General features: G+C 64.2%; 3 protein-coding genes across 3 annotated transcripts; 1 reads left to right on the top strand and 2 right to left on the bottom strand.

Moving 5' to 3' along the window:
• Positions 1 to 35: 35 nt before the first annotated feature.
• LOC136569997 (metabotropic glutamate receptor 6-like) lies at positions 36 to 9,400 on the bottom strand. Its single transcript, XM_066570403.1, has 10 exons — positions 8,999 to 9,400; positions 6,956 to 7,172; positions 6,288 to 6,423; positions 5,468 to 5,622; positions 4,567 to 4,728; positions 3,988 to 4,185; positions 3,294 to 3,430; positions 2,276 to 2,819; positions 1,509 to 1,900; positions 36 to 185 (listed from the first exon to the last, which is right to left on the bottom strand). The coding sequence occupies exons 1-10, from the start codon at positions 9,272 to 9,274 to the stop codon at positions 36 to 38; spliced, it is 2,367 nt and encodes a 788-aa protein (XP_066426500.1). The 5' UTR covers positions 9,275 to 9,400.
• Positions 9,401 to 10,979: 1,579 nt separating this feature from the next.
• LOC136570074 (activator of basal transcription 1-like) lies at positions 10,980 to 12,989 on the top strand. The gene is made up of 4 exons (XM_066570518.1): positions 10,980 to 11,041; positions 11,175 to 11,540; positions 11,775 to 11,953; positions 12,561 to 12,989. Exons 2-4 carry the CDS (start codon positions 11,180 to 11,182, stop codon positions 12,852 to 12,854), a joined length of 834 nt encoding a protein of 277 aa, XP_066426615.1. The 5' UTR covers positions 10,980 to 11,041; positions 11,175 to 11,179; the 3' UTR covers positions 12,855 to 12,989.
• A 1,171-nt stretch (positions 12,990 to 14,160) lies between these two features.
• On the bottom strand, positions 14,161 to 23,288 carry LOC136569886 (methyl-CpG-binding domain protein 1-like). The gene is made up of 17 exons (XM_066570241.1): positions 22,843 to 23,288; positions 22,015 to 22,136; positions 21,494 to 21,608; positions 20,951 to 21,216; positions 20,606 to 20,691; positions 20,140 to 20,180; positions 19,885 to 20,034; positions 18,963 to 19,097; positions 18,781 to 18,828; positions 18,615 to 18,671; positions 18,468 to 18,536; positions 16,995 to 17,159; positions 15,787 to 15,897; positions 15,634 to 15,714; positions 15,460 to 15,546; positions 15,287 to 15,379; positions 14,161 to 14,595 (listed from the first exon to the last, which is right to left on the bottom strand). The coding sequence occupies exons 1-17, from the start codon at positions 22,849 to 22,851 to the stop codon at positions 14,161 to 14,163; spliced, it is 2,070 nt and encodes a 689-aa protein (XP_066426338.1). The 5' UTR covers positions 22,852 to 23,288.
• Positions 23,289 to 23,568: the final 280 nt, after the last annotated feature.

Raw genomic sequence — 23,568 nt, 5'->3', positions numbered from 1 at the left:
TTTGGGGTGCCGGGGGTCCCCCAATCCGGGGGTCCCTACGGGGGGGGGTCGGCTCCGCGCCGCTTGGGCTGGTTGCGCTCGGGGTGCAGCAGGATCACGTAGACCTTGGGGGCGTAGAGGAGCCCCAGGGGCACCGAGGCCGACAGGGACATGGACACCGTCAGCGTGGCCGTCTGCACGTGCACCTGCACCCCAAAAACGGCACCCCAAAATCCCAGTGACCCCAAAATCCCACTGACCCCCAAAATCCTCCATCCCAAATCCCACTGACCCCCAAAATCCCACTGACCCCCAAATCCCACTGACCCCAAAATCCTACTGACCCCAAAATCCTCCATCCCAAATCCCACTGACCCCCAAAATCCCACTGACCCCAAAATCCCACTGACCCCAAAATCCTCCATCCCAAATCCCACTGACCCCAAAATCCCACTGACCCCAAAATCCTCCATCCCAAATCCCACTGACCCCCAAAATCCCACTGACCCCCAAATCCCACTGACCCCAAAATCCTCCATCCCAAATCCCACTGACCCCCAAAATCCCACTGACCCCAAAATCCTCCATCCCAAATCCCACTGACCCCAAAATCCCACTGACCCCAAAATCCTCCATCCCAAATCCCACTGACCCCCAAAATCCCACTGACCCCCAAATCCCACTGACCCCAAAATCCTCCATCCCAAATCCCACTGACCCCCAAAATCCCACTGACCCCCCAAACCCAGCCATTCCCCAACCCAGCTGTCCCAAGAGCTCATGGACACCGTCAGCATGGCCGTCTGTTCATGTACCTGCACCCCAAAAACGGTACCCCAAAATCCCACTGACCCCAAAATTCTACTGACCCCAAAATCGGGTGTCCCCAAATCCCACAGGGACCTCCTCAAATACCCCTGCAGACCCCTCAAGTGCTCCCAGGGGACCTTCAAATACTCCTAGGGACCCCCCAAACCCCCTCCTCACCCTCTCCACTGACTGGGTGGTGCCGAAGATGGACCTGAACATGAGCCAGACCACGAGTGCCCACCCTGATCCCCCAAATACCCCCAGGGACCCCAAACTCTCCTCCTCACCCTCTCTGCCCACTGGGTGGTGCCAAATAAGATGGGCCCAAAGACAAACCAGACAACATGTGCCCACAGTGAACCCCTAAATACCCCCAGGGACCCCCCAAATACCCCGAGAAACCCCAAACTTCCCTTCCGCCCTCTCTGCTGACTGGGTGGCGCCAAAGATGGGCCTGAAGGCAAACCACAGTGACCCCCCCCCCAAATATACCCCCAAAAAACCCCAAACTCTCCTCCTCACCCTCTCTGCCGACTGGGTGGTGCCAAATAGGATGGGCCCAAAGGCAAACCACAGTGACCCCCCAAATACCCCCAAAAAACCCCAAACCCTCCTCCTCACCCTCTCTGCCGACTGGGTGGCGCCAAATAGGATGGGCCCAAAGGCAAACCACAGTGACCCCCTAAATACCCCCAGGAACCCCAAACCCTCCTCCTCACCCTCTCTGCCGACTGGGCGGCGCCGAAGAAGATGGGCCCGAAGGCGAGCCACACCACGCAGGTGGTGTACATGGCGAAGCCGATGGGCTTGGCCTCGTTGAAGGTCTCGGGGACGCCGCGCGCTTTGACGGCGTACACGGTGCAGGTGAGCATCAGCAGCAGCGCGTAGGCCAGGCAGGCCAGCGTGGCCCCCTCGGCCATGTCGCAGCGCAGGACCCCCCGCGCCGCCTCGGGGTCGGGGGTCCGGCCCATCTCGTAGTCGATGAGGGCGTGGGGTGGCCGCACCAGCAGCCAGGTGGCCGCGGCCACCAGCTGCAGCCCGCTGAGCGTGAAGGTGATGACCAGCTGCGAGGTGGGGCTGATGAAGCGTGGCGGCGTCACCGAGCGCTTCCCTGCGGGGTATGGATGGGTTATGGGGGGCTGCTGGCACCCCCAGAGCTCGCCTGGCCTGAAGGGGTGGGGGTACCCCCATGTCCTTCGGTCTGATCTGGAACCCCAACAGTTTTAGAGGCCCTGGAAGTCACCTCCCTTGGTGGTGTCGGTGAGGAGCACAGGGTGGGGACCCTGTCCCATGTCTCTCATGCAGCCCCTCACCCCAAGCTCCTGCTCCTCAGTGCCCCTCACCCTGCTCAGAGATGTGGCAATGTGGTTTGTCTTAGTGAGAGCATGGCACAGGTGAGACCCCAGCCCCTCGCCCTGTGCCCCCCAGCCCCTCACCCCAGCCTCCTGCCCCTCCTGTGCCCCCCGTGTGCCCCCCAGCCCCTCACCCTGCTCAAAGATGCGGTAGATGCGGTTGGTCTTGGTCAGCAGTGCAGCGTAGGTCAGGCTCATGCCCATGCCCAGGAAGAGTCTCCGCAGGGCGCAGACCCCCACGCCGGGCTCGGCCACCATGAGGAAGGTGATGGCGTAGACCAGGGCGATTCCAGCCAGCAGCACGTAGCTCAGCTCTCGCCCCGAGGCTTTGACGATGGGCGTCTCGTGGTGCCGCACGAAGGTGGCCAGCACGAAGGCGGTGGCCGTGAGCCCCAGCGTGGCCAGGGCCAGCGGGACGGCGGCGCAGGGGTGGCCCCAGCTGAGGCGCAGCACGGGCGTGGGGCGGCAGGCGGTGCGGTTGGGCGTGGGCCGCAGGTGAGAGGCGCAGGGCAGGCAGGTGAACAGGTCGGCCCGGTACTGGTAGCCCCCGCAGAGCTCGCAGTGCCAGCAGCACGGAACCCCCTTCACCGGCTTCTTGCGCTCGCCGGGGCCGCAAGGCAGGCTGCACACCGAGGGTGGCGGCGAGGACGAGTTGGAGCCCCAGGCCATGGCGTCCTCCTGGTGGGGGGGACAGTCAGGGACACCCCAGACCTCCCCAAGGACACCTTGATCAACCTATGGACATCGCAACCCTTCCTGGGCACCTCATGGATCCCCCAAACCCTCCATGGATACCCTAAACAGCCAATGGAAAACCCAAACCCCCCCCCATGGATCCCCCAAACCCTCCATGGATACCCTAAACAGCCAATGAAAAACCCAAACCCCCCCCCATGGATCCCCCAAACCCTCCATGGATACCCTAAACAGCCAATGGAAAACCCAAACCCCCCCCCCCATGGATACCCCAAACCTCCTCAGAGACCCCCCACAAGCACCCCATGGTTCCCCCAAGCCCCCCATGGACACCCCCTCCCCAGGGAGAACGGGGCATCCCCCACCCAGTACCCCCAGTTGGCCACTGGGATCCCCCCCCAGCTGACCCTGGGGGGCACCCCTGGGCTCTGGGGGGCTCAGGGGTCCCAGACCCACCTGCAGGTGCAGCCCCTGCACCCACTGCCCCACAGCCCGGTAGGCCCCTGTGCCGTTGCCCCCCTGGAACTGGAAGATGTCGTAGCGCCCGGGGGCGTCCCCATTCTCATTGAAGGACACCGGCGTCCCCGCGCTGCCTGCACACCAGTATGGACCAGTATAAACCAGTAAGCACCGGTCTAGGTCAGGGACACCCCCTGCCACCCCGCAGGAGAAGTCAGCGACCACCCCAGCCCTGGCATGCCCCCACTACAGGGCAAACCAGTGCTCCCAATATGTTCACCAGTGCTCCCATCCTGCTATCCCCCAGTGCCTCCCAGTATGTCCCAGTATGGTCTGCAGTGCCGCCATCCCCTCCCCAGTGCCTCCCAGTATGTCCCAGTACGGTCTCCAGTGCCGCCATCCCCTCCCCAGTGCCTCCCAGTATGTCCCAGTACGGTCCCCAGTGCCGCCATCCTGCTCCCAGTTCCCCTAGTACATCCCAGTGCCTCCCAGTATGTCCCAGTACATTCTTCAGCACCCCTAGCTCCCTCCCAGTGCCCCCCCAGTATATCCCAGTGCCTCCCAGTGGTTCCTGGTATGGCCTCCAGTGCTCCCAGTGCCCCCCCAGTATATCCCAGTGCCTCCCAGTGGTTCCTGGTTTGGTCTCCAGTGCCCCCCCCATATCCCAGTAGGCTCCCAGTGCCCCCAGTACCGTTGAAGGCCACCCTGCGGATGTGGGTGAGCAGGCGGCGCCCGTCGGGGGGGTCCATGTGGGCACAGAGCCCCCCGCCCGGGCAGGCCTCGCCCAGCATCGAGTGCAGCCCATGGGCCATGGCCAGCACGGCGTCGATGACGAACTGCACCTTCCCCTCCTGCTCGTAGGGCGAGTCCCGCCCGATGCGCTCCCGCCCTGGGGGACCAGAGACCCCACATGGGCACCCCAAACCCGCCACAGCACCCTAAACCCACCAGGGGCACCCCAAACCCACCAGGGGCACCCCAAACCCGCTAGGGGGTCCCTCTAGGGTGCCTATAGGGCAGGGTAGCCATGGGGTCTCTGTAGGGTCCCTCTAGGGTGCCTATAGGGCAGGGTACCCATGGGGTCTCTATAGGGTCCCTCTAGGGTGCCTATAGGGCAGGGTACCCATGGGGTCTCTATAGGGTCCCTCTAGGGTGCCTATAGGGCCGGGTACCCATGGGGTCCCTATAGGGTCCCTCTAGGGTGCCTGTAGGGCCGGGTACCCATGGGGTCTCTGTAGGGTCCCTCTAGGGTGCCTGTAGGGCAGGGTACCTGTGCACTTGCGCACGGGTGCGCCGGGTGGCCCCGCGGGGTCCCCGTGGGGCGCGGTGCCGTGGGGCAGGCGGCAGTTGAAATCGTCCTCCCAGAACTCGTGGAACCAGAGGTTGCGGCGGTTGTTCTCCAGAGAGCGCGACGTGAAGTACTCGTCAAAGCCTGGGGGGACACGGGGACACCGCGGGGTCAGGGGGGGACCCCACAGAGCCATGGGGAGCCCATGGGGACATGGGGACCCCACAGAGCCACCAGGGACCCCACAGAGCCATGGGGTCCCACAGAATCCTGGAGTGTCCCATGAACCCCCCAAAGCCCCGGGGTCCCCCAGAGCCCCCCAAACCCCCCCTGAGTTCCCCCAGAGACCCTCCTGAGCCCACCTGGGTCCCCCCAGAACCCCTCAGGTCTCCCCAAAGTCCCCTAAGAGCCCCCCTGGAACCCCCAGAGCCCCCCAGCAATCTCCAGTTGCCCCCAGCCCCTCTGAATTCACCCCAGTCCCTCCTAATAACTCCCCAGTAGCCCCCAGTCCCTCCCAGTAGCCCCCAGTCCATCCCAGTAGCCCTCAGTCCATCCCAGTTTCCCCAGCCCTCAGTCTCCCCAGTTCCCCCAACCCCCAGTCCCCTCAGTGTCCCCATTCCCTCCCAGTGTCCCCATTCCCTCCCAGCCCTCCCAGTCCCCCCAGTCCATCCCAGTAGCCCCCAGTCCATCCCAGTTTCCCCAGCCCTCAGTCTCCCCAGTCCCCCCAGTGTCCCCAGTGCCTCCAGTCCATCCCAGCATCCCCAGTCCATCCAGTACCTCCCAGTCCCTCCCAGTAGCCCCCAGTCCATCCCAGTTCCCCCAACCCCCAGTCCCCCCAGTCCCCCCAGTCCCTCCCAGTCCTCCCAGTCCTCCCGGTGCTCACCGGGCACCGAGGCTCGTTTGGGCAGGATGGTGATGGCCCCGTCTGCCGCGTCCTCCAGGCCCTGCACCGGCGCCATCTTGGCCCCCCAGCTGTCCGAGCCCACCCACGAGAAGTGGCCGGACAGGTTGGCCAGAGTGGCGGCCTCCAGCACCCGCCTGCGGGGACAGGCACGCCTACTGGGCAAACTGGGAGAGACTGGGGGCACTGGGAGGGACTGGGGGCTACTGGGATGGACTGGGGGCTACTGGGATGGGCTTAAAGGCTACTGGGATGGACTGGGGGCTACTGGGATGGACTGGGGGCTACTGGGATGGGCTCAAAGGCTGCTGGAATGGACTCAGGGGAACTGGGGGGGTTATTGGGATGGGACTGGGAGAGACTGGAGATCACTGGGGTCTACTAGGATAGCCTGGGGTCTACTGGGATAGACTGGGAGCTACTGAGATGGACTCAAGGGCACTGGGAGGTAACTGGGAGGCACTGGAATGGGTTGGGCAGCTACTGGGATGAACAGTGGAGGCTCCTGGGAGGGACTGTGAAGGACTGGGAGGCCACTGGGTTGGACTGGGGAGCTACTGGGAGGGGACCTGACTGGACTGGAATGAACTGGGATGAACTCTGGCATGCTGAGGAGTGCTGGGGAGGGACTGGGGCAGTCTGGGGCAGGACTGGTGTGTACTGGTGCATACTGGTGTGCGCCCAGAGGGACTGGGATGGACTGGGATAAACTCCAGCAGGCTGGGGAGAGACTGGGGCAGGACTGCTGTGTACTGGTGTGCACTGGGGCGCACTGGTGTGCACTGGGATGCACTGGTCTCACCGGATGTCGTCCTCGTTGGCGAAGAGCACGACCCCGCGCGCGGTCGACGTCTCCATCAGGCGCCCGATGACCTTGGCGAACTCCCCTGGCTTCGGCTCCCGCGGGATCTTGATGGACTGGGCGATGCACAGGCCCCCTGCCCCAGTACGGACCAGTATAAACCAGTACAGACCGGTACGGACCGGTATGGACCAGTGTGGATGGGGATCGCCCTCCCTGCCCCGGCCTCAGAACCTCCCCCTTCCTTCACCCTCCCAGTACATCCCAGTATGGCCCAGTGCTTCCCAGTATAACTCAGTGCTCCTCCCAATGCTCCCAGTGCCCCTCCCAGTGCTCCCAGTATAACCCAGTGTCCTTTCAGTGCTCCCAGTGCCCTAGTACAACACAGTACAATGCAGTACAACCCAGTTCAAACCAGTACAACCCAGTACAACGCAGTTCAAACCAATATAACCCAGTATAACCAAGTACAACCCAGTACAGCCCAGTACAACCCAATATAACCCAGTACAGCCCAGTACAGCCCAGTACAACCCAATATAACCCAGTATAACCAAATACAACCCAGTACAACCCAGTACAGCCCAGTACAGCCCAGTACAGCCCAGTACAACCCAGTATAGCCCAGCACAGCCCAGTACAACCCAGCACAGCCCAGTACAGCCCACCAGCCTCGCGGGAGCTCTGCACGAAGGCCTCGACGCCGCTCTCGCCGTAGTTGCCCTCGGAGGCCAGCGTGCTGACGTAGCTCCAGCCCAGCGCCCGCACCACGGCCACCATGGCCTGCGCCTGGTACGAGTCCGGAGGCACCACCCGCGAGAAGAACTCGTAACGCCCGGGGTCCGACAGCTCGGGGGCCGTGGAGGCGTAGCTGATCTGGGGGATCTGGGGACATTGGGGACATTGGGGGCGTGTCAGGGACAGGGGGACATTGGGGGGTTTGGGGACACACAGGGGTCTGACAGCTCGGGGGCCGTGGAGGCATAGCTGATCTGGGGGATCTGGGGACACAGGGACATGTCAGGGACATGTCAGGGACAGGGGGACATTGCGGACACAGGGACGTGTCAGGGACAGGGGGACACTGGGGACATCAGGAATGTGTCAGGGACAGGGGGACATTTGAGATGAGTCAGGGACATGGGGACACACAGAGGTCTGACAGCTTGGGGGCCGTGGAGGCGTGGGGGATCTGGGAGATCTGGGGACATGAGGACGTGTCAGGGACAGGGGGACATTGGGGGGTTTGGGGACACACAGGGATCTGATGGCTCAAGGGACATGGATGTGCAGCTGATCTGGGGGCACTGGGGACATGTCAGACACGTGGGGACATTGGGGACATCAGAGACATGTTGGGAGCAGGAGGTATTGGGGACATGTCAGGGACAGGGACACATTGGGGACATTGGGGCGGGTCAGGGATGGGGACATCAGGGTATGTCAGGGACAGGGGGAAATTGGGAACATTAGGGACACAGGGGTATCCCTAACAGGGTTAGGGACATGGGGACATTGTGGGGGTTGGGGACACTGTGGGGCCATGGGGAGATTGGGGTGAGGGGCTATGGGGGGGTCAGTGTGGAGCTGTTGATGCAGGAGTGGTCTGGGGGGACATTGGGGACATTGGGGAGAGTGAGGGGGCAGGGGGGGCTCAGCCTCGAGGCTGGGGACAAGAGGGACATGCGGGGGGAGACCCGGGTGACACCCAGGGGGACCTGGCACTGTGGGACCCCCCCTTCCCTGTCCCTGTCCCTAATCCCCCCTAATCCCCCTGGGCCATTTGCTGCCGTCCCAGGGGATTGTGGGTAACACCCAGGGGGGAGGGGGGGAAGGTTCTGGAAGGGACCCGGGGGGGTTGGGGGGGGGGACAGAGGGGGACCAGGTGTCCAGGCCCCCCCTCACAGGGAGGGAGTGGACACCATGAGGACACTGTGGGGACAGCACTGTCCCGTGTCCCCTCAGGGTCCCCCCAGCCAACACACCCCCCACATTCCCCCAACGTCCCCAACAGCCCCACAACGTCCCCAACGACCCCAGTGACCACAAAGAGCCGCTGGACATTGGCCACCATGATGGCCACGGAGCTGGCAGAGGCACCACTGCTGCCCATGTCCCCTCCATGCCCCCAAGGCCCTTCCATGTCCCCAAATGCCCCTCCATGTCCCCAACACCCCCAACGCCCCCAAATCTCCCCAACCCACCATGAAGATCTGCAGAACGTTGGCCACCATGATGGCCCCGGAGCTGGCAGAGACACCAATGTCCCCCCATGCCCCAGTGTCCCTCCATACCCCAATGTCCCCCCATGTCCCAATGTCCCCCCATGTCCTCAATGCCCCTCATGTCCTCAATGTCCCTCCATGTCCCCAAGGTCCCCAAATCCCCCCAACCCACCGTGAAGAGCCGCAGCACGTTGGCCACCATGATGGACACAGAGCTGGCAGAGACACCAATGTCCCCCCATGTCCCAATGTCCCCCCATGCCCCAATGTCCCCCCATGTCCACAGTGACCCCCCCATGCCCCAATGCTCTTCCACGTCCCCAACACCCCCAGTGCCCCCAACCCACCGCGAACAGCCGCAGCACATTGGCCACCATGATGGACACAGAGCTGGCAGAGTCACCAATGTCCCCCCATGCCCCAATGTCCTCTCATGTCCTCAATGTCCCTCCATGTCCCCAGTGCCCCCAAGTGCCCCCAACCCACCGCAAACAGCCGCAGCACGTTGGCCACCATGATGGATACGGAGCTGGCGGACGCCCCGATGACCCCGACCAGGCGCTCGGGCGGGGGCCGGCGCGGGGCCGAGCCGTCGGGGCAGCTGCCCTCGCCCCCCTCAGGGGGCAGGAGGCTGCGCACGAAGCTCAGCGCCTGCTCCAGCGCGTAGGTGTCCCTGGAGCAGGTGTCGAGGATGCGGGCGCCCAGCGTCAGGTTGGGCAGCACGCGCGGGTCGCCGTTGACGCGGTCCAGCGCGTACAGCATGGCCTCCAGCCGGTGGATGCCCTTCTCCTTCTTGACCGGCCCGCAGGGCACCCCGGCGGGGCCGCGGGCGTGCACCGGGAACAGCCCCCCCAGAGTCAGGTCACCCTCCAGACGGATGGCGTGGGGCTGGGTGGGCGCCGGGGGGCAGCGGCACGGCGGGCACAGGGACAGCAGGGCCACCAGCAGGGCCACCAGTGGGGCTGGCATGGTGGGCTGGGGGCAAAGAGGGGGGTTAGGGGGTGATGGGGGGCAGAGGTGACCCTCTGTGGGGCACGGGGACAGCAGGGTGGGCAGTGGTGGCACGGTGGGGTGGGGGTGGCACCCCATGGGGCAGAGGTGGTTCCCTGTGGGGCAGGGTGGGTGCCAGGGGGGCACAGGGACAGGAGGGTCACTGGGGGGGGTCAGCAGGGTGGGCAGTGGTGGTGGCACCCCGTGGGGCAGGGGTCAGTACCTGTGGGGTGGGGGTGGTACCCCAGGGACCAGGGGGGGTCACAGGGACACAAGGAGGGGACAGAGGGGGTTACAGAGAGGACACCCAGGGGGTGAGGGGTGGGGGGTGGCACCCATTGGGGTGGGGGGACACCCTGTTGGGGATGGGGAGGGGCTAATGACAGCCCATGAGGCAGGGACACCCCCAATGAGGGGGGCAGCCCCCCCATGGGGCAGGGGGCTCTGTCCCCACCCCGGAGGGAGGTTTGGGGGTCCCCAGCACCCCCCAGTTCGGGGTCCCCGTGCCCCCATCCCGCTCACCTGGCCCGTGGGTGCTCCTGTCCCTGTGCAGCCGCTGGGGACTGCGGGTGGGGGCTGCCTCTGTCCTGGCCCCCCCAAATCCCCCCCAGTTCCCCCCCCTCGGGGTCCCTCCAGATGCTGATGGGGAAGGGAGGGGGAGGGCTCCACCCCTCACCCCCCAATCCCGGCTTGGCCAAACTCCCGCAGCTCCCAGCCCCCCCCCCCCCCAATTAAACCAGATGTTAATTATTGGGGAGGGGGGGGTGAGGGGGATTAGGGGTGCCCACCCCCCCCCCGAACACATCCCCAGAGGGTCCCATGTGGGGCTGAGCCCTCGGGGGGTTTGGGGGGGGTCGGGAGGGCTCTAATCCCCCCCAGCTGTGGGATTATGGGGGGGCGGGGGGATAATCCACTGCTCATCTGCAGCCAGGACCCCCCCCCCAGCACCAGATGAGCACCAGGCACGGGGGGGGCTCAGGGGGACTCGTGTGGGGGGGGCTCTGGGGACCTGAGGAGGATCCTGGGGGGCTGTGGGGACATTGAGGGGGCTGAGGGGGCCATGGACAGGCACAGGGGGGCTCTGTGGGGGATGTGGTGGGGGTGAACGCACCATGGAGAGCTCTGAGGGGACAAGGAGGGGACATTGGGGGGGGGGGGGGGGTCAGTGGGTCCCGGAGGGGATCAGTGGGTCCGGGCAGGGGTCAGTGGGTCCCGGAGGGGTTCAGTGGGTCCGGGCAGGGGTCAGTGGGTCCGGGGGCTGTGGCAGGGGCGGGGTTCGAGAGGCCCCAGAGCGGGCGGGGCCTTTCCCGCCAAAACTCCGCCTCAGCCGTTCCCGCCAAAACCGCAGCGCGCGCTTCTCGCCACCGCCAGGCCACGCCCCCGCATTTGAGCAACGCTCCCTCCTGGTGTAACCACGCCCCCTAAGGCTCGGCCACGCCCCTCCGCGCTTTACGGCTTTTTCGCGACACCCCGCCCCCTGCTAGCGGTGCTTTACGGCTGTGTTGGTGTTTTACGACTGCGGCCGGCCGCGTTGTGCGGGTGCGGGACCGGGGGGGCCCGGGGGGCGATTTTGGGGGTCCCGGGGGGAATTCGGGGTGCGGCAGAGCCTGGAAAGGGGTGGGGAGGGCCCTGGGGGGGTCACTTCATTTTAACTCCCTCTTGCCCATCGCAGGGGCCATGGCTGGGGCCGAGCGGGACCCGCACGGGAGGGGCGAGGAAGAGGAGGAAGAAGAAGAGGAGGAAGAAGAGGAAGAGGAAGAAAAGGAGGAGGAAAAAGAAGAAGAAGAGGAGGAGGAAGAAGAGGAAGAAATGGAGGGGGAAGAAGAGGAAGGAAAGGAGGAAGAGGAAGGAAAGGAGGAAGAAGAGGAGCGTCCCGAGGGCTCTCCCGCCGCCGAGGCCCCCTCGGACCCCCCCTCAAAGCCGGTGGTACCGGGGGTCATTTATTTGTCCTTCCTCCCCCCGGGCTTCGGGCCCCGCCAGGCCCGGGCGCTGCTGCGGCCGCACGGGGAGCTGGGCAGGGTCTTCCTGCAGCCCCACGGTGAGTCCGGGGGTCCCGGGGGAGGGAGGGGGGGTCTGGGGGTGTTTTCCCGCAGCCCCGGGGTGCCAGGGGACCCCCAGCAATGGGGAAAGGGAGGGGTCCCCACAGGCAGGTACAGAATTTGGGGATCAGCCCCGCTGACACCAATGGAGCCGGGGGGGGGCGGGTTCAGCACCCTTGGGTGGGGGGCTCAGCCCTCCCGGGGGTCTCAGCGCCCCCTCCCCGTTCCCGCAGGAGGCTCCGTGCGGCGGCGGCGGCAGCGCCCGGGAGGGCCCCCGGCCGTGGCGTTCGCCGAGGGCTGGGTGGAATTCCGGGACAAGCGAGCGGCCAAACGCGCGGCCAAAATCCTGCACGGGGCCCCCATGGCCCCCCGGCCCCGCAGCCCCTTCCGCCATCACTACTGGAGCATCAAGGTGGGGATCGGGGGGTGCTGAGGAGGGGTCCCGGGGGGTTCAGAACCGTTTTAGGGGGGGCTTGGATCCATTTTTGGGGGGTCTCAGATCCCTTTTTGGGGGAGGCGGGACACTTGTGGGCTCCTGGGTGATTGGGACCCTTTATGGGTGAGGGGTTGGAGTCCCTTTTTTGGGGTCCCAGATTTGTAGGGAGCACCTGGGTCCATTTTTTGGGGCATCTCAGATCCCTTTTGGTGGGGGGGGGTCTCAGACCTTTGGGGGAAAGGGGACACCTGTGGATTCCTAGGCAACTGGGAGGGGGTTGGGTGAGGGGTTGGGGTCCCTTTTTTTTGGGTCCCAGATCTGTAGGAAGCACCCAGGTCCCTTTTTTGGGGCATCTCGGATGGTTTTGGCCCACTGGGGATCCCTGTTTTAGGGTTCAGGGGGGTCCCCCACACTGGCAGAGGGGCATTCAGTGAGGAGGGGCTGGGCTGTGTTGGGAGACCCCTCCCACACACCTGGGCCAGCAGCTGAGGGGGGTTTGAACAACCCAAAACCTTCTTTTGGGGGGCGATCTGAGGTTGTTTGGGGATCCCCTGACCTGTGCTCATCATCCTCCCCCTTCCAGTACCTGCCCGGGTTCCGGTGGCCTCACCTGAGCGAGCGCCTCAGCTACGAGCGCCAGGTGCGGGCGCAGCGCCTGCGGGCCGAGGTGGCCCAGGCCAAGCGGGAGGGGGGGTTCTACGCCCGCCGTGCCTCCAAGGACCCCCCCAAAACCTCGGGAGACGCCGCAGCCCCTCCCCGCACCTGGGGCTTCACCCAGAGAGCCACCGAGGAGGAGATTTGGCGGCGCAAAGCTCGGCCCCCGCCGGCCGCGCCCCCCCAGAGCCTGCTGGAGAAGGTGTTTGGGACAGGCAGGTGAGACCCTCCCTCAAATGTGGGAGGGTTCAGGGTCCTTGGAACGCCAGGGCCCCCTCCCGACACCGATCCCTGTGTCAAGGACCACCGAATGTTTTATTTTTCTCCTTAAAGCTTTAATTACTTTTAACAAAAATAATTCCTCGCGGTCTCTTTAAATTCTGCCGGGGGGGCGGGGCTAAGGGGAGTGGGCGGGGTTATGGCTTCGGCGCGAAACTCCCTGAAGGCAGCGCAAGGGGCGGGGAGTGGGAGTGGCTAAAGCAGCTCAGGCCGCGCCCTTTTGCCATAAAAGGACGTGGCCCAAGGAAGCAAGAGCGGGTGAAAGGTGCGTGTAGGCGGGGCCTGAACAAAGGGGCGGGGCTGGAGAAAGCCACGCCCCTCCCCGCGCTTTAATCAGGTTATTTAAATCTCTACAAAGGGGAGGGCAGGGCTCTTAAAGGGGCCGCACCCCCGTTTCGGGGGGCGGTTCCAGTGTCAAAAATAGAAGCTCTGGGGGGGTGGGGGAGGGGCCCCAGTATAGCACTGGGGAAATGGGAGAACGAACAAACTCGGGGCCCCATAAACCTGATGTCCCCATAAACCTGGGGGGTGGGGGGCAAGCCCCCCCAAAAATGGGTGCTGAGAGCACCCCAATATTCCCTGGGAAACCAAACGGGGGGAGTGGTACCAAACTGGGGACTCCCCCCCCTCAAAATGCCACCGCTGGGGTCCCTCAGCCTTGCTGTGTCACTGGGGGAGGGGCATCCTGACACTGTGGGGGGGGACGACACACCACGGGTCCCCAAAATCGGGGTGTCACCCTGGGGTCCCCCTGAATTCCCACAGTGAGGTCCTGGAGCCCCCAAACCTGGGGGGGGGGGCACCCCAGAACCTCCCTGTGACTCTCTGGGGGTCTCCAGGGGTGCCAATCCCACCCTGGGGACCCCCCCGGTGCCCCTTCCCCACTACACCCAAGGCTCCATCCCCAAATCCCACTCCCCAAAGGTGCAACACCCCCATCCCTGCTCCCCACCACCCCCACATCCCCCAATTTTAGTTCCCCTCTCACTTTTAGGTCCCTCATTTTGCTCTCCCCCCTCCCCATTTTATCCCCCCCACCCCCCCTCATTTCCTCCACCCCAATTCCAGTTCAGCCATCACTTCCCAACCCCCCCAAATTTTGCTTCCTTCCCCATTTCCCTTTCCCCTTCCCATCAACATCTCCCTCCCCACATTTTTCACTCCCATCTCCCCCAATCCCTTCCCCCCCCTCTCCCCGCCCCCCACCCCAATCCCTTCCCTAAATCCCCTCCCCCCCTTCCCATTTTCCCTCAATGCCCCTCCCCCGCCAGCATTTGGCAGGGCCGGCAGCAGCGCCCCCCCCTCACCAGGACATGGCAGCGAGGGGCAGGGGGCCGGGCCGGGGGTCCCGGGCAGGGCCCGTAGGCCTCGAGATCGCAGAGCAGCTCCACCAGGTCCAGCACGGAGCGCAGGGGGGGGCGCCGGGCCAGCACCTCGTGCCCGGGGGGCACCGGGCGGCCGCGGGCCACCAGGACCCGGAAAGCCAAGCCCGGGTTGAGCAGCACGGCGGCCGCGGCCATGGAGGAGCGGGGGCAGCGCTGCACCAGGCGCAGCCCCCGCGCCGGGCACGGCCCGGGACCCCTGTCAGCCCCCACGACTCCCCAGTGAGCCGGGAGGGGAATCTCAGCCAGTTCCTCCAGGAAGGAGCCGGGCCAGAGCTGGGGAGCGGGGGGCAGCGGGAAGGGCTGCGGGGGAGAAAGGGTTAACAGGGTGGGGGGGATGCATAGAGACCCCCCCCCAAGAATCCCCCCCAGCCAGCAGGAACCTCCTCCTTGTATAAACCCCCCTGTTTGGAGAGCCTCCCAAAAAAACTCAAGGGTCATGCCCAGAGTCCCTTCCCCAAATCACCAGGACCCCAAAAACCTCCCCCTGCTCCCCAAAATCCCTTCCCAAGCTGACCAGGACACCAAAAACCTCCCCCTGCTCCCCAAAATCCCTTCCCAAGCTCATCAAGACCCCAAAAACCTCAGCCCACTCCTCCAAATCCCTTCCCCAAATCACCAGGACCCCAAAAACCTCCCCTCGCTACCCAAAATCCGTTCCGCAAGTCACCAGGACAACAAAAACCTCCCCCCGCTCCCCAAAATCCCTTCTTCAAATCACCCGGATCCCAAAAACCTCCCCTCACTCCCCAAAATCCGTTCCGCAAATCACCAGGACAACAAAAACCTCCCCCTGCTCCCCAAAATCCCTTCCCAAGCTCACCAGGACCCCACAAACCCCCCAAAAGTTCCCATTTCCCAGAACCTCCTCCCCTGCCCCAATGCCCTCTAAAGCCCCCCCAGGACACTCCCAACCCCTTCCCAAGACCCTCTCAACCCATTAAAATCCCCCCCCAGGACTCCCCAAATTCCTCAGGACCCCCCCCTTCCTCACCACTCGGCTGCTGCCCTCCTCCTCTTCCTCCTCCTCCTCCTCCTCACTCTCATCCAGTACCACCAGCTGGGCAGGGGGAGGTTGGGGGGGCACCTGGGGGTGAAGGCAGAGGCTCAGGACCCCCCCAAACCCCAGGGACCCCCCCCCCCAAATCCCAGGGTTCCCCCCCTTACCGGCACCAGGGACGCGCTGGGCTGCGGCTGCTCCTGCTTCACGCGGGGGGTGGCGGCAATCAGGACCCCCAAATCCCCCGAGGGGGGCTGGAAAAGGGGGGGGGGGGGCAGGGGCGTTATGGGGGTCCCAGGCACCCCGAGGACGCTCAGGGGGTGTTTGGGGGTCCCACTCACCCTTTGGGGGGCGACGCTGGGCTCCGGGGGGGCCCCTTTGAGGCGCGGGGCCGAGGCGATGAGGAGCCCCAGGCGAGGGTCCTGGGGGGCAGGGGGGGTCACGGGGGGGTCCCAGGTGTCCAGGGAGGGCCCCAGGCAGCAGGGGGGTCTCACCTCGAGGCGGGGGAGGGGTCCTGATTCCTCCTTGATGGGGCAGAGGCGCAGAGGGGGGCCCGGGAGGGGCCTGGAGCCCTTCTCAGCCCCCCCCAGCAGCTCCTCCTTCTCCTGTGGAGGAGGAGCAGGTCAGGACAGCCAGGTGAGACCCCCCCATTTTCCCCCCAGGTATCCAGGAGGGACCCCCCCACCCCCGAAAAAGGGACCTAAGTGTCTGCAGAGGACCCACCCCCACCTCATCCCCTGTGGGGAAACTGAGGCACACACACACAAACCTTGGGGTCAACGGGGGAGGAGGGGACCAAGGCATCTGGGGGTCCCCCAAAACCCCCCAGAGCCCCTCCCGCGGCGGGAGGGGGGACGTGGGGACACCTTGGTCCCCTCCCCCGACACCTGGGTCCCCCGGAGGGGGGAGGGTCCGTGCAGAGCAAAGCAGCAAAGCAAGCACAGCCAAGGGGGGGGGGGGGGGGGGGGGGGGATGTGTGAGGGTCCCGTGGGGGTGGGGGGAGCATTTTGGGGTCCCCCATGAGCAGAGTTGGGGGTGGGGGGGGTCCCGTTACCTTGCGGGGGGGGCGGGGCGGGCGGCGGCGGCTCCGGGCAGCGGCGCGGGGGGGCCGGGGGGGCCAGCGGCGGCGGGGCCTGGACAGGGGGAGGGGGCGGCCGCTCCAGGGGGGCCCCCAGCGACCCCCCCCCACCGGCAGCAGCCGCCTCTGCGCCAGGAGAGAAACCTCAGAGCGGGTGGGGCAGTTCCAAGGGGAGGGGGATGCGGATTTGGATTTGGGGGGGGGCACAAATGCAGGAAGAACCCCCCCAAGGTGGGCCCAAGCTGGCTGAGGGACCCCCACCCCTTCCCCCCAAAAGGGACCCAGGGTGAGCCCCCCAAAGCCAAGCAATGCAGGAAGGACCCAGGCGTCGGGGCAACCCCCCCCTCCCCACCCAAAAACAAGACCCAAGTGTCCACCAGGTGCCACCTGGGCGCTGACCAATTTCCCCTTCCCCTCCCACCCCAAACTTGTCCATACTGGTCCAAACTGGGCTGCACCCAGCGCCGGGGTGGCCGGGGGAGCCCGAACCTTGCGCGTGCCTCAGTTTCCCCAGCCGAAGGAGTCGGGTCGCTGAGGAAAGGGGGGGTGGAGGGCATGGCTGGGGGCTCCGCTGGGAGGTTACTGAGAGGCACTGGGGAGGAAGAAGCACCGGGGGGCACCCACCATGGCACAGCGCAGGCACTGCCTCCAGCGGCACTTCTGGCGCTTGAGGTTCTGCCCCCCGAATTTGGGCTTGTCCCGGCAGAAGTCGCAGCGGCCGCAGTCGGCCGGGCGCCGGCAGGCTGCGCACACCCCGCAGCGCCGGCTGGCCCGGCTCCGCACCCCCCGCTGCCGGCAGAGAGCGGCGTCACCCCCGGGTCCCCAGCTGTCCCCAGGACCCGCCTGGTGGCGCGGTGTTAGTGTGGGAGCAGCTATTAGGGGCGTTACGGTAGATGCGGCAGTATTAGGGGTATTGCGGCAGCCAGGCAGCAGCAGCAGCAGGAGGTTAGGCCGAGGCAGGCATTCAGGTAGGAGCAGCTATTAGAGGCATTACGGTACGTGAGCCCCAGAATTTGAGGCTTTACGGTATCTGAGCCCTGCTATTTAGGGCAATACGGTATCTGAACCCCGCTATTTGGGGCATTACGGTACCCGTATCCCACTATTACAGGCATTACAGTATATAGGGCATTATGGCATCTGAGCCTCAGTATTAGAAGCATTACGGTATCTGAACCCTGCTACCCTGCTACTTGGGGCATTACGGTACCTGCCATCCCACTATTAGAAGCATTATGGTATCTGAGCCCTGCTATTTGGGGCAATACAGTATCTGAGCCCCAGTATTAGAGGCATTATGGTATCTGAACCCTGGTATTTGGGGCATTATGGTATCTGCGGCATCATGGTATCTGCATCCCACTATTAGAAGCATTACGGTATCTGAGCCCTGCTATTTGGGGCATTACGGTACCTGCATCCCACTATTAGAGGCATTACGGTATCTGCACCCTGCTATTAAAGGCATTATGGTATCTATGCCCTGCTATTTGGGACATTATGGCATGTGAGTCCCACTATTAAAGCCATTATGGTATGTGAGTCCCAGTATTTGGGGCATTACGGTACCTGCACCCTGCTATTAAAGGCATTATGGTATCTATGCCCTGCTATTTGGGGCATTACGGTATCTGCACCCCAATATTGGTACCTTGGGTCCTGCTATTAAACCTGGAGTAGTTACTAAGGAAATTATGGTAACCAAACCCTGCTCTGAGGGGTTCTGGGGTACGTGAACCCCATTATTTGGAGCATTACAGTGCCCCAACCTCACAGCCAGGGTTGTTCAGATCCCACCATCAGCTGTGAAGAGTTTTTGGGGTGTCACAATGACCTGGCCCCAGCATTAGGGGTATTATGGTACTGGCACCCCAATATCTGTGGGGTTTGAATGTGCTGAAGGCCAATATTGAGCCTTGGAATGGCTCATAGGATCATTACGGTACCTGCACCCCAATACTGCCCCCTTTTTAGGCCCCTATATTAAGGGCATTACGACTTCCCCCCCTGCCCCAATAGCTGCTCTGGGAAGGGCGTGGCCATTGAGGGAGGGGCGGGGCTATAAGACAGGGGGCGGGACCAAGGTCTGTCACTCACCCCGCGGAGCCCAGGGGCCTTCGGGGGTCGCCCCGGCTTCTTCTTCTCCTTGCCCTTGTTCAGCAGCTTCTGGGAGGGAGGGGGGGGTTTTGGGGGGGGCTGGGGGTTCCAGATGTGCCCAGGTGTGCCCAGGGGGGTCCCACTCACTCTGTGCCTGGCGCCGGAGGCGTCACTGGGCTCCCGCTCCACGAGAGGCTTCCACTTCTGGAGGGAGGAAATGGGGCTGAGGGGGGCACTTTGGGGGTCCCCCCTCTCCCCGAACACCCGGGGGTCTGTGCTTTGCCACTGCCCGGTGTGGGGGTCCCACACTCACCTCTGTCAGGGGCCGGGGGCTCTGCGGCTTCTTGGCCACTCTGGCTTTCTAGGGGGACACAGGGTGAGGGGTCAGCAGGTGACAACGGGTGTGGGGCACACCAGGGTGACAGCGGGGAGGTGGCTGGGGGTGCCAGGGACGGCAGGGGTGACACTGGGGGGGTTCTGGGGGGACAGTCCCACCTTGGGGCGCAGGCAGCGGCGGCGCAGGCAGCGCCACTGGCGCTTGAGGCCGGGCTGCAGGCGCCGCAGGCAGATGCAGCAGCTGCCGCAGTCCTCGGTGCTCAGGCAGGCGGCGCAGGAGCCGCAGCCCAGGCCCTGTGGGGACAAATATGGGAAAACATGGGAAAAAATGGGGTAACAAATATGGGATAACACAGGAAAATATAGGATAACAAACATGGGATAACACTCGAGCCTATAGGAGGACGTGGGTGAATGAACGGCCACAGACAAGGGACAGGGACAGGGGGACAAGGCAGGAGCCGCAGCCCAGGCCCTGCAGGGACAAATATGGGAAAACATGGGAAAAAATGGGGTAACAAATATGGGGTAACACATGGGGAATATGGGAAAATATGGGATAACAAATATGGGGTAACACTCGAGGGTATAGGAGGACGTGGGTGAATGAGCAGCCACAGACAGGGGACAGGGGGACAAGGCAGGAGCCGCAGCCCAGGCCCTGCGGGGACAAAACACAGGGAAATATGGGAAAACATGGGAAAACATAGGATAATATGGGATAATGAACATGGGAAAACACAGGGAAATGTGGGAAAACATGGGAAAATATGGGATAACATATATGGGATAAGACAGGAGGATATAGGAGGACATGGGTGAATGAGCAGCCACAGACAAGGGACAGTGACAGGGGGGTGCTGGTGACATTGAGGGGATGTTGGTGACACTGGGGGGGTGTTGGTGACACCGAGGGAGGTAACAGTGACAAGGGGGTGTTGGTGACACTGGGGGGATGTTGATGACACTGGGGGGATGTTGGTGACACCAGAGTGGGTGACAGTGACAAGGGGGTGCCGGTGACATTGAGGGGGCGTTGGTGACACCCAGAGGGGTGCCAGTGACAGGGGGGTGCCAGTACCTTCTTGACGATGCGCAGGCAGCGGCGCAGGAGGCACTTGGGGGTCCGGCCGGGCCCTGCGGGGCCCCCGGGGGCGCTGCGGGCGCAGGCGCTGCAGATGCCGCAGTCCTCGGGGATGCGACAGGCCTGGCACGTGCCACAGCCCACCCGCTGTGGGCAGGGGGTGTCAGGGCTCTGGGGGAGCCCCCAGACCCCCTGAGGGGTTTGGGGAGTGCCCAGGAGCACCATTATCCCCCCCTGAGGGATTGGGGGTACCTTGTAGAATCGTTGCTCCCGGTTGAAGTCTCGTCTCTGGGCTGGGGGAGGTGGAGGAAGGGGGTCAGGGTCACCCCAGCTTTCCTGGGATTCCCTCCTGACTCCCCCTCCCAAACTCCTTCCCCACCAGAATGGTCCAAAGCAGAGGGAAAAAGGAGCAGGAAGAACCAGGAAGGAGGAGGAGGAATGGGAAGTTGGAATAAAATGAAAATTATGAGGTTAAAACAATCCAGGGGATGATGATGATGATGATGATGATGATGGAGGGGAAAAACCCAGGGAATGAAGGCAAAGAACAACAGGAAAATAAGGAAGAGGATAAAACACAAAAAGCTCTGAGAGAGCTGAAGAAGGTGAGGGAAACTCAGAGAAGGAGGAGGAGCACGGAGAGGATGAGGAAGAGCATGGAGAGGATGAGGAGGAGCACAGAGAGGATGAGGAGGAGGGCGCTGAGGCCGAAGCTCACCACGGCAGTCAGGGCAGAGCCAGCGGCAGCGGCGCTGGGGGGGCAGGGACACCCCCGGGAAGAGGCTCTGGCAGCCAGCACACAGCCTGCAGAGGAGAGGGCAGCATTTTTGGGGGGGGCTAGGGGGACCCCAACACCCCCACTGCCCCCCAGAACCCCCCTGAGGGAACCCCCCCCCCACTAAAAACTCCTCTCTCCAGGGCTCCACCAAACTCCCCCCAGGGACCCCAATCCCTCCCTCTTGGGGTCACCCCCCGCTCCTGGGACCCCCTCCCCACGCTAAGAGTTCCAGGGCACCCCCACCCCTGGGGGACCCCCAGGGACCCCCCCCCATCCCCCACTCACGCCACCACCCCATCCTGGGGGGGCTCCAGGGGCGGCCGCTTCCGGGTCCGGCGATGGGGGGGCTCCGGCAGGGGCGTGGCCACAGATGGAGAGGGCGTGGCCTGGATGGGGATGGGCAGGGCCTGAACTGATGAGGGTGGGGCCTTCTCGGTCTCAGCCCCGCCCACCTCCACTTCCACCTCCACCTCCTCCTCCTCTTTTTTGAAGATTTTGGGGGGCTCTGGGAGGGGCCCGGCGGGCAGGTGCCATTTTGGGCTCTTCTTGGTCTGAAAGGCACAAAAAGGGGCCACTTCAAAACCCCCATAAAACCCCCATTTACTGCTCCTCCCCAGTTTAAAGACCCCATGTTTCTCCCCTTCCCCAATTTAGGTTCTCCTCAACTTCATTTTGAGGAGCTTCTTCTGCCCAATCTTTTTATTCCACCCCTAATTCCTTTCTAGTCATGGGGCTGCCCCCCAAGGAGAACTCCAGGTTTCCCTCCCCGAGGTTTTTTGGGATTTTTGTGCCCCCTCCCGTGGTTTTTTAGGGTCCCATCCCCCATACCCGGGTGGGGCCAGGTCGCTGCTGCCCCGATTTGAAGTCGAAGTTGCTCAGGTCGTGCCCAGGGCCCAGGAACCGCCGCAGCTCGATCTTACTGCGGAACTTCTGCCCTGTGGGGCTGCCGGGGAGTGTGGTCAGATGGGCCCCAAAATCCCCAGGAACGGCCCCAAAACCACAGGGGAACCGCTGAGCCTGGGGGAGCCCCCAAATGCCAAAGGGAGATTGGGAAAGGTGGACCAAACAGAGCCCAGGGGAACCCAAAACTCTCAAAAAGGACCCACCAAGCCCTAAAATAGCCTGGAAGAATTGGAGGGGACTGGGAATATTTGGGGAAAGGGGCACTGAGGTGGCCCAGGGGAGATCCTGGAGGGGGAGATGGGCTCTGAAACACCACCGGGGGGTGGGGGGGAAGCCCCCAGATGGACACGGGATGGGGTCTAGGAGGGAGAAAGGGCAGAACCGGCCCCAGCCGCAGTCCCGTGGGGGTGGGAGGGGGGCGTTGGGGGTTTTTGGGGAAGGGCAACCTCTTGTAGTAGGTGTCGCTGCGGCCGCTGGTGGCCCCGGATTTCCGAAAAGCTTCGCGGCGCTGCCAGCCCGGGCCCAGCGCCGGGCACTCGGCCCAGCCCTCCGCCATCCTGCGGGGGGGCTGAGAGCCCCGGGGAGAGGGTGGGGAGGGGGTCACGGCCGGCCCCGAGAGCCCAAACACCCCCCCGGACCCCGCCCCCAAACACAGCCCGGCCCCGCCCCCTCCCCACGTGACTCCATCCTCCCCTCCCCCACCGCCAGGGCCCCCTCCCCTCCCCCACACAAACACAGCTCCGGGTCCGCCCCTGCCCCGCAAGGACACCCCCAAAACTGGCCCGGAGTTCCGCCCCCAACCACAAATACCCTGTAAGCGGTGCCGCCCCCTCATAAACTGCCCCTAAACTGCCGCTTCCCCCTCACAAACTGCCCTCAAACCGCCCCTTCCCCTCACAAACCGCCCCTTCCCCTCACAAACCGCCCTCAAACCGCTCCTCCCCCTCACAAACCGCCCCTTCCCCTCACAAACAGCCCCCAAAACTGCCCTCCAAACTGCCCCTCCCCCTCAAAAACAACCCCAAACTGCCCCTCCCCCTCACAAACTGCCCCAAAACTGCCCCTTTCCCTCACAAACAGCCTCTCTCCCTCACAAACTGCCCCCAAACTCCCTCTCCCTTTCCCAGTCCTCTCCCTCACGCCCCTTCCCCCCGACGACCCCCCCCCCCAGCCGCCCCCCCGTCCCCACCGGCCGCGTCTCCCCGCTCGGATCCCTCACGCTCCCCGCTCCTCGCCGAACCCCGCTGCGGTTCCGCACCCCCCTGGCCCCTCACCGTTCCCATCCGCCCCCGCCTGTGGCGCAGCTCTTCCTCTTCCTCCTCCTCTTCCTCCTCCTCTTCCTCCGGCGACGCCGCGAGGCCGCGGGGGGCGGAGGAGGCGGGGCCCTGTGCCGGAAGCGGAAACGCCGGGCGGGAAAGGTAGTGGGCGGGGGTCTGTGGGTCACATGATTTGGTATGGACCAATGAGAAAAGGGAAAACCAGGGAGGGGCGGGGCGATAGGCGACCCATGGGAGAGGAGGGGCACGTGACAGCGGGCGCGTGACGAGGAGGGGCGGTGCTATGTTAATGAAGCACGGCGTGGGCGTGGCTATGCTAATGAATCCTGAGCGTTTTCCCCGCGCGCATTGGGACCCTTCCCCCTGCCCAGGACCCCACAAAGGACCCCGAACACCACCAGGGACCCCTCCCAGCTTCCCCCTTGGACAGTGCTGCCATTTCCCTCTGCCCAAGACCCTCAGGACCCCCCCAAAAGACCCCAAACACCACCAGGGACCCCTCCCAGCCCCCTCTTGGACAGTGCTCCTATGACCACTCCCACAGAACCCTCAGGACCCCCCCACAAAGAGCCCCCCAAAACCGCCTGGGACCCCTCAATGCCCCTCTTGGTTGCTGCTCCCATTTCCATCCCCCCTGTCCCCCAAAGACCCCCCAGTCTCCTCAGGACCCCCTCAGCCACCCCCAAGGCCAGAGAAGGGATCCCCACAGCCTCTGCAGGGTCT

The sequence above is a fragment of the Molothrus aeneus genome, unplaced genomic scaffold, assembly GCF_037042795.1.
Source record: "Molothrus aeneus isolate 106 unplaced genomic scaffold, BPBGC_Maene_1.0 scaffold_30, whole genome shotgun sequence".
Taxonomy (NCBI): Eukaryota; Metazoa; Chordata; class Aves; order Passeriformes; family Icteridae; genus Molothrus; species Molothrus aeneus.
Note: the sequence above shows the minus strand (reverse complement) of the source record. Positions and strands in the feature narration are given on the sequence as shown.

Bases quoted from the DNA above. Each gene is read 5' to 3' on its own strand.
- LOC136570074 (XM_066570518.1), top strand. From the start codon at position 11,180: ATGGCTGGGGCCGAGCGGGACCCGCACGGGAGGGGCGAGGAAGAGGAG. The intron at 11,541-11,774 runs GTGAGTCCGGGG...CCGTTCCCGCAG, and splicing joins GGTCTTCCTGCAGCCCCACG to GAGGCTCCGTGCGGCGGCGG. The intron at 11,954-12,560 runs GTGGGGATCGGG...TCCCCCTTCCAG, and splicing joins ATCACTACTGGAGCATCAAG to TACCTGCCCGGGTTCCGGTG.
- LOC136569886 (XM_066570241.1), bottom strand. The intron at 20,692-20,950 runs GTGAGTGGGGGA...TCTCCTCTGCAG, and splicing joins CCCCAGGATGGGGTGGTGGC to GCTGTGTGCTGGCTGCCAGA. The intron at 14,596-15,286 runs GTGAGGAAGGGG...TCTCCCCCGCAG, and splicing joins AGGAGGGCAGCAGCCGAGTG to CCCTTCCCGCTGCCCCCCGC.
- LOC136569997 (XM_066570403.1), bottom strand. From the start codon at position 9,274: ATGCTGTACGCGCTGGACCGCGTCAACGGCGACCCGCGCGTGCTGCCC. The intron at 4,729-5,467 runs GTGAGCACCGGG...GTGTCCCCCCAG, and splicing joins CAAACGAGCCTCGGTGCCCG to GCTTTGACGAGTACTTCACG. The intron at 1,901-2,275 runs GTGAGGGGCTGG...CATACCCCGCAG, and splicing joins CTACCGCATCTTTGAGCAGG to GGAAGCGCTCGGTGACGCCG.